We start from the raw sequence: 8,722 nt of genomic DNA, 5'->3' as shown, positions 1-8,722 counted from the left end.
TCTTCTAGTTTCAATAACACTGATGAAGGTGCTAGCATTAGAAACTCCTGTCTGCTTGACTCGGTTTCTTCTAGTTTCAATAACACTGATGAAGGCGCTAGCATTAGAAACGCCTGTCTGCTTGACTCGGTTTCTTCTAGTTTCAATAACACTGATGAAGGCGCTAGCATTAGAAACGCCTGTCTGCTTGACTCGGTTTCTTCTAGTTTCAATAACACTGATGAAGGCGCTAGCATTAGAAACGCCTGTCTGCTTGACTCGGTTTCTTCTAGTTTCAATAACACTGATGAAGGCACTAGCATTAGAAATGTCTGCACTGGCGACACACTCTCATAGCCAGTGTGAAATCGCAATTCTACTTTCCTGTGATTGTTGCTGAATAGTTGCACACAGCTTGTATAGGGACAGTAGTGGACGACGTGCCACAGCACTTAAACAAATTGAATTTCAGGCTGGGAGACCCTCTAGTCCAAGGGTGTCAAACTGGTGGACCGAAGGGTCCTCTGGCTGTCATCTAATTATTTGATTAATTGGACACACTTAACGCTTCTCTCCAGGCCTCAAAATGTTTCCTAGGCAGTGCACCTTGAATTAAGTTTCTTTTTTGTGTGTGAGAATCAGCAGGTGTTTATCAGCGAGGCCATGAAGGCCCAGTATCGGAGAGATCAGAGTCTCACCTGATCCGATGTCAGCTGTGCAGACCCCAGAGCGACTTATAGAAGTTTAATCCATTCCAGGTTTTACTATGAGCTTCATTAGCTTCTGTAACAAGCTCAGGTGTTTCTTATTTAACTCATAGTAAAACCAGGAATGGATCAAACTGCTGTGCAATGGGAGTCATATTTCCCATCCCTGCTTTGCACAACGTAAAAATGTGGAACTGGTTGCATTACTAGCAGTCCACCAGCAGGTGTCAGCATTTCACAATTAATTGCCCATAGACAGGTGGTGTCTTGGATTCAGTGAATCTCTGGCGATGGTTTCCTCTCTCTCTCCAGACGCTCTCGACTCGTGTGTTGGAAGGTGTGGTTATGGCACAAACCCTTCGCATCCCTGCCAGTGTAACGCAGCATGTGAGCGCTTCGGGGACTGCTGCTCCGACTACTGGAGTACCTGCGCAGGTGAGGCTCTGTCTGTCTGTCTGTCTGCCTGTCTGTCTGTCTGGAAGAGGTGAAGCACTGGAGGAAACGCTGTGCCCCTTTTCTCCAGCAGCATCTCAGGACTCGTGCCAGGGCCGCTGTGGAGAGAGTTACAACTCCCTCAACCGCTGCCACTGCAACACCAAGTGTGGGCAATACAGCAACTGCTGCAAGGACTACAGCAGCCTGTGTGGAGGTGAGGATGCCTGTCCCAGCTCATCCTAACTCTGCTATCACAGCTACTTCCCTCTCCCTGCCTATCCTTCTCCTCTCCTCTCCCCTGCAGCTCTTGCTGTGTGGAGGTGACACAGACCTCTCTCTCTCTCTCTCTCTCTCTCTCTCTCTCTCTCTCTCTCCCCTCTCCCTGTGGCTGTGTGGAGGTGACACAGCTCTCTCTCTCACTCTCTCTCTCTCTCTCTCTCTCTCTCTCTCTCTCTCACCCCTCTCTCTCTCTCCCCTCTCCCTGTGGCTGTGTGGAGGTGACACCGCTCTCTCCTCTCCTCATCCCTCTCAGGCAGCTCCTCCGGTGGTGCCTCTATCTCGGACTTGGAGCTGCAGTCCCTCTCCGAGCGGCTCCTCTCTCTGGATGTGAACAAGGCTCGCCCCGGAGACCTGACCCTGAACCCGCAGAGCCTCATCCCTGACTCTGAGACCGCCATCCCGCAGGACCGCGCCCCACAGCCGTGAGAGAACCAGGGAGGGCACAGGGACATGGGGACAGGGGGGTACAGAGACAGGGAGGGACAGGGACACACAGAGACCTGTCACACACTCTGAGTGTGTGTAATCTTCTAGATAAAGTTTTTGGGCATGCTGTCTGAGCTCCTCCCTCTCCCTCTCTCTCTCCCAGGTTGTACAGTTTTGTCAATGAAGGTGTTCTCTTCTCCAAGCCCACCTTCTCCTCCTTCCTCAAGCTGCTGGATAACTATTCCCGCTTCACGGGCAGCACGGAGAGCTTCTCCTCCGAGCAGCAGGGGGAGCAGGACAGCTTCCTGAGGGCCGCTGTGATGGGCACTGCGCTGGGCAAGGAGCTCTACAACTTCCTGTTCACCAAGGGTAGGGCACCACTGCTTCCTGTTTAGAATATAGCGTCTATAGTGCTTCCTGTTTAGAATATAGCGTCTGTAGTGCTTCCTGTTTAGAATATAGCATCTATACCGCTTCCTGTTTACAGTACAGCATCTATAGTGCTTCCTGTTTAGAATGTAGCGTCTGTAACTCGTAGCTGATTGATCCTTAGTGATTCAGCCTCAAGAGCATCACTAGCTGACCCATCCCATTCCACTCTGTCTCCGCTTCACTTACAGCACTGTTTCCTCCGGTCCTGGTTTCTGTGCAGCGCCTGTAGAATCAATGCTTCACTGACTCTGCGTGTGTCTCTCTGCGTGTCTCTGTGTCTCCGCAGGGTACTACAGCTCCGAGGTGGAGTTCATTCAGGATCTCAAGATGATGTGGTTTGGTCTGTACTCCCGCGGGAAAGGGCAGCTTGACTCCAGCGGCTTTGAGCACATCTTCTTAGGTACGCAGCCAGCCTGGTCTGACCTTGTGTGTGTGTGTGTGGCAGGTACTGGAATGTCTGTGTGTGTGCGTGTAACAGATATCTTTCTTCTCCCTCCCTCCCTCCCTCTCTCTCCCTCCCTCCCTCCCTCCAGGAGAGATTAAGAATAGCAAGGTATCTGGATTCCATAACTGGATTCAGTTCTACCTGCTGGAGAAACAGGGGCAGCTCAATTACTACAGCCACAGCTTCGACGGACCGGTGAGCAGCAACCAAACGACACGATAAAACAGCTGCTTGAGAAACTGTCCACTGCGCCAGGGATGACAATAACACTCCTATTGCAAACTGCAGTGGGAGTCTTATTTCCATCCCTGCTTGGAGAAAAATGGAACAAGCTGCATTACCTGCAGTCCACCACCAGGTGTCAGCGTTTCACAAGTGGAACTTGTTTTACGAGTTCATGGCTTCAGCTGAATTCAAGAGGCGACCAGGTTGTTTTGATGCGAGTTAAAAGTGACGGATTGGACCCGTTTTGAATGATCTTTTATTTATGTTTTTTTTGTTTTTTTTTAAAGCGCACTGTGTTTAATAAACAAACAAACAAACTTGCAGCATGTGTATTCACGCCCTGTCTCTTTCTTTTTCGTTTCCTAGTGGACCAGTTACCCAGACGTACTGGGGCTGCAGTTTAACTGGGACGGCTACTACAAGCAGGTGGGGTCGGCGTTCATCGGGAGCAGCCCTGAGTTTGACCTGGCCGTGTACTCCCTGTGCTTCATCGCTCGACCCGGCAAGGTGTGAGTAAGGAATCCACGCGTCGAGGCCGGGGCGGGGCTCCCGGAGCACTGCAAGCTGTCATCAGTGACGTGTCGCGCGAGATCGAGGCTTTGATTAAGCGAATAAGAACGATTTCAGATAAGATCAATTTCAATTGTATATGAGAGACACGCCACAGGTTTGTATAGAAAAGACGCCCTACACACCCCAGATTCACATTATTATTATTATTATTATTATTTGTTTATTTAGCAGACGCCTTTATCCAAGGCGTCTTGCAGAGACTCGGGTGTGTGAACTATGCATCAGCTGCAGAGTCACTTACAACTATGTCTCACCCGAAAGACGGAGCACAAGGAGGTTAAGTGACTTGCTCAGGGTCACACAATGAGTCAGTGGCTGAGATGGGATTTGAACCGGGGACCTCCTGGTTATAAGCCCTTTTCATTAACCACTGGACCACACAGCCTCCTGACGCCGCACACCACAGACTCGCTTACAGTAATGCTAAAAGGAAGTTTGTGAAATTCTTGGACGCGTTTCAGCTTGAAGTGTGTCTGTTAACCCTGCAGGTGCCAGCTGCGTCTGGGAGGGAAGCCCATCGCCATCCAGACCTACACCTGGACGAACTCCTTCTACGGGAATGGCAAGAAATTCATCGCCTCCGCCTACCCTATATCACCCTGAGCACTCCCACTCTCCCTCTCTCACCCTGTCACTCCCCCCTCTCTCACACCCTCTCACTCCCCCCACTCTCTCACCCTCTCACTCCTTCGCCCTCTCACAATAAACTCAGATCCCTGCAAAGTTCTGTGTCCTTGTTATTTTAGATCAGCTTCTCCCTCACTCCCAGTCGCTGTCACTCCCGCTCACTCCTTAGAAACGCCTGTCTGCTTGACTCGGTTTCTTCTAGTTTCAATAACACTGATGAAGGCGCTAGCATTAGAAACGCCTGTCTGCTTGACTCGGTTTCTTCTAGTTTCAGTAACACTGATGAAGGCACTAGCATTAGAAACGCCTGTCTGCTTGACTCGGTTTCTTCTAGTTTCAGTAACACTGATGAAGGCACTAGCATTAGAAACGCCTGTCTGCTTGACTCGGTTTCTTCTAGTTTCAGTAACACTGATGAAGGCACTAGCATTAGAAACGCCTGTCTGCTTGACTCGGTTTCTTCTAGTTTCAGTAACACTGATGAAGGTGCTAGCGTTAGAAACGCCTGTCTGCTTGACTCGGTTTCTTCTAGTTTCAATAACACTGATGAAGGCACTAGCGTTAGAAACGCCTGTCTGCTTGACTCGGTTTCTTCTAGTTTCAATAACACTGATGAAGGCGCTAGCATTAGAAACGCCTGTCTGCTTGACTCGGTTTCTTCTAGTTTCAGTAACACTGATGAAGGCACTAGCATTAGAAACGCCTGTCTGCTTGACTCGGTATCAATAGCTCTGTCAAACTTTCAGTAAATAAAATGCAATCAAGTTGTGTCTGCGTTGTGATTGGCTGGGCGGTGTGGTGGATGGCGTCGCGCTGCTCCATTGTGTGGCTCGCTGGTCTCTCGCAGCCTCACAGCGCGCACGCACGCAGTCTCTAATTCGAGATCCGCAGCTGGCCAGATTTGACACACGGAGGGGAGCGGATGGATTTGAAAGAGAATCGGGTGCCGAGGGGAAGGAGGGAGCGAGGGAAGAGGGGAACAGGGGAAGGAAGAGGTGGGGGGGGAGAGCTTTCATTGAATCAGTGTAGAAGAGTTATTGACATTCGTTTTGTTTGAGGTTTCCAAAAAAACACAATAAATCGATACATAAATTTATACCGGAGTTTTATATTCACTTTAAATAAAAAAAATGTAAAAAGTAAATTCCGTTTTTTGGGTTTTTTTTTTTTTGTTATTTCAAGTTTACATGAAAGCGTGATTCGGACCCTGTGACCTCGAGGCACGCTTGTGACCCGCCGCGCCGCTGTGCAGCGCTATTAGCGTTTAACACATCGGGGAGATAACTAGGGGTTATTATGAAGGCCTGGTCACTATTTCTGCTTGGCTGCTTTCTCACGGCGTTTTCAAGGCTCGTTGGTCAGTCAATGGCTCGTAACTAAACAAAGGGCTGGGCGTCAGTGGTAATCGATTCTTCCTGCAGGCGGTGCTTTACAATGCTTCCCTATGCTTTACCAGACCTCTCTGTGCTTTACAATGCTTCCCTATGCTTTACCAGACCTCTCTGTGCTTTACAATGCTTCCCTATGCTTTACCAGACCTCTCTGTGCTTTACAATGCTTCCCTATGCTTTACCATACCTCTCTGTGCTTTACAATGCTTCCCTATGCTTTACCATACCTCTCTGTGCTTTACAATGCTTCCCTATGTTTTACCACACCTCTCTGTGCTTTACAATGCTTCCCTATGCTTTACCACACCTCTCTGTGCTTTACAATGCTTCCCTATGCTTTACCACACCTCTCTGTGCTTTACAATGCTTCCCTATGCTTTACCAGACCTCTCTGTGCTTTACAATGCTTCCCTATGCTTTACCAGACCTCTCTGTGCTTTACAATGCTTCCCTATGCTTTACCAGACCTCTCCGTGCTTTACAATGCTTCCCTATGCTTTACCATACCTCTCTGTGCTTTACAATGCTTCCCTATGGTTTACCAGACCTCTCTGTGCTTTACAATGCTTCCCTATGCTTTACCAGACCTCTCTGTGCTTTACAATGCTTCCCTATGCTTTACCAGACCTCTCTGTGCTTTACATGCTTCCCTATGCTTTACCAGACCTCTCTGTGCTTTACAATGCTTCCCTATGCTTTACCATACCTCTCTGTGCTTTACAATGCTTCCCTGTGCTTTACCATGCCTCTCTGTGCTTTACAATGCTTGCCTATGCTTTGCCAGACCTCTCTGTGCTTTACAATGCTTCCCTATGCTTTGCCAGACCTCTCTGTGCTTTACTACACTTTGCTCTGCCTTTATGGGAAACTTTTTGAAGGTGACTTACCATCATTTTTATTTCGTTTCATAATGAGTATTTTAAATACCAGGTGCTTAAAATGTAAAAAAAAAAAAAAAAAAAAACGCACTATGACCATTCGTGCATTCCCAGCGCTAGATTCCTCCTCCGGCGCTGAATCTCTGCTGAGAGCCGCAGGTGCCGGTTCTGCACGGGGGCCCAAAGCCAGAGCGCCTATCCCGCCAGGACTGGGTCGGCACTGGCTTCTCCGAATCCCCCCAGCGGAGAGCGTCCCCGTTGGGAGGAGGGTGTGAGACTGGGGCATCTTCCTCTCCCTCGTCAACGCTGCAAGCTGTGTATCCCAGCCCTGGGTCCCTCCGAACACCGCGATCGACACGAACCACACCTGCAGCCCAGTCTGGGGAATACAGAGAGAGAGAGAGAGAGAGAGAGAAAGAAAGCGCTGGGCTGCAGTGTGGAAGGCAGCGGGTTTGAGGAGCTCAGTGGTTAGATAAAGAAAGCGCTGGGCTGCAGTGTGGAAGGCAAGGGGTTTGAGCAGCTCAGTGGGTTGGCACCCTCATCAGCCTCCCCTCTTCCTCCCTGCACACACCCTTGCCAGGGACGGATATCGCCACAGGTGAGCGTTCATGTTTATCACTGCAGTCTCCGGGGAGAGTCAGCGAGCGGCGACAGATGGGGACGGTGATAGTGCAGCCCGTCTCACTCTCTCACTCTCCCGCACACAGACACTGACACAGGGGAGAATACAAAGGGAATGACATTGCGCACACATGCTTCCCTGAAAGACGAGCCTGCTCCACAACGAGTCGCTGAGTGACATTTCAAATCAGCTGATAAATGTATTTAGTTTATTTAATTATACAAGTGGTGGCAGAAAATAAAAAAATATATAGTTTCTATGAAAGTATGTGTAATATGTATTTTAACCCGAATCTCATGGCCCCGCTCTGTCCGCGGAGAGAATCTCTCTCCGCTGTTACAGGACTCAGCTTGAGTTTCAGCGGTAACTCTGCTAACTGGAGCTGAATGCGCCGCTCCGGTCCCGGGGAGGGGGTGATGCTGAGCAGACCCGACCCCGGTCCCTGTGGACCGAATCACACTCCGGGGAAGCCTGTTCTGAACGAGGGCCGAGAGGGGGAGAGAGAGGGGCTATCAGAAGACGGAATGTTTCTTTGACTTTAGACTCTATTTAATGACCACTTCCACGCAGGCGTCACAGCAGAATGCTCACACGGGCTAACTTTCACTCGTGTGAATTGTAGTCCAGGATAAACAGTGAATTAGCCTAGGCTACGACTCACTGGGGTGGAAGTTAGCCGGGGATGAGCATTAGGCTGTGACATCACACCTGCGTTTAATCGACACTGTAGAATTCACTGCATTTTATGTTCGTTTGTTTGTTTTTTTCACGGTGAAAACAAATATTGACCACGTTTCGCAAATTGAAGATTTCAAGATAATATGACAATTGAATCTGGAAAAAATAAATGCTTCAGTCTTTACATCTTTTTGTTGGTAAATGTCGACTTTTAAGTATATTTTTCTGTTAACATTTATGTATTAAGCTACATCTGGAAATAAAATTACATTTTCTTTGGTTAAATCCATTTTTCTTAGATTTTTTATTTATTTTTTTTACACTTGGCGCTCAATAAAATACTCTGACATGTTTTCTAATAACTGTGTTGGTGAATCACAAAACTCACCACCAGAACAATATATATATATCCAGGACATGCAAATATTTTTAACAATAACACAACGCAATTGAGAAGCCGCTTTATCCTGGTTCCGGTCGCTCGTATCCACGTGGTCTGAATGCCGCGACACCATTGGTGGGTTTGAAAGCACAGCAGGTGTAGCGCTCAGGTAGCAGGACGCGGGGGGTGAAATACCATCTCGCTGTCTTTTGAGAGATCAACAACACCTTGAAAACGCAAGCAAAGCATGGAAACGGCTTCAGCACAAAGGAAAGAGGGCTAGCGATGAAACGCCGGGGGCAAATAACAAAGGACATCGATTTAAAGACCTTGCTTTGAACCAGGTCAGCATTTCTTCAAACTTCAATCTGCTGGGGGGGGGGGCGCTAGCCTGCTTTTAACCCATTCAGCGTCACTGTCCTCATTTGAGGACAGGCTGTACTTTGTCGTTTTTTGGAGCATTTTATTTTAACTTTATACATTGTTTTGAATTTTCTCTTTAAGTATTCTGTTCTCATAACTTACTCTAATTGTGTTAACCGCAGTTCGGTCTAGGGTTGGTTCATACTTCTGTCGCAGATGAAGATACCTCAGGAGCAGACAGCTGTAAAAGGAGCGCAGCTCCACTCCGACCGGGCAGAAA

General features: G+C 48.5%; 2 protein-coding genes across 3 annotated transcripts in view; both read left to right on the top strand.

Annotated features, from left to right (window-relative positions):
• Nucleotides 1–627: 627 nt before the first annotated feature.
• Nucleotides 628–4,209, top strand: LOC117967096 (uridylate-specific endoribonuclease-like). 2 transcript variants are annotated; one of them, XM_059013135.1, is made up of 8 exons: nucleotides 628–1,121; nucleotides 1,213–1,335; nucleotides 1,654–1,822; nucleotides 1,990–2,195; nucleotides 2,545–2,658; nucleotides 2,792–2,898; nucleotides 3,295–3,437; nucleotides 3,990–4,209. In XM_059013135.1, exons 1-8 carry the CDS (start codon nucleotides 977–979, stop codon nucleotides 4,102–4,104), a joined length of 1,122 nt encoding a protein of 373 aa, XP_058869118.1. In that variant the 5' UTR covers nucleotides 628–976; the 3' UTR covers nucleotides 4,105–4,209. The 2 variants fall into 2 exon arrangements, with proteins under 2 accessions (XP_058869118.1, XP_058869117.1); XM_059013134.1 differs by having other exon boundaries at nucleotides 1,210–1,335.
• A 3,924-nt stretch (nucleotides 4,210–8,133) lies between these two features.
• LOC131720860 (neurogenic differentiation factor 4-like) overlaps nucleotides 8,134–8,722 on the top strand; it is a 7,584-nt gene continuing 6,995 nt past the window's right edge. Inside the window, exon 1 of the mRNA XM_059013137.1 lies at nucleotides 8,134–8,423. The gene's annotated coding sequence lies outside the window, so the exon portion shown is untranslated. The remainder of the gene's footprint in view (nucleotides 8,424–8,722) is intronic.

The sequence above is a fragment of the Acipenser ruthenus genome, chromosome 45 (genome assembly GCF_902713425.1).
Source record: "Acipenser ruthenus chromosome 45, fAciRut3.2 maternal haplotype, whole genome shotgun sequence".
Taxonomy (NCBI): domain Eukaryota; kingdom Metazoa; phylum Chordata; class Actinopteri; order Acipenseriformes; family Acipenseridae; genus Acipenser; species Acipenser ruthenus.
This window is presented reverse-complemented; position numbering and strand designations above follow the sequence as displayed.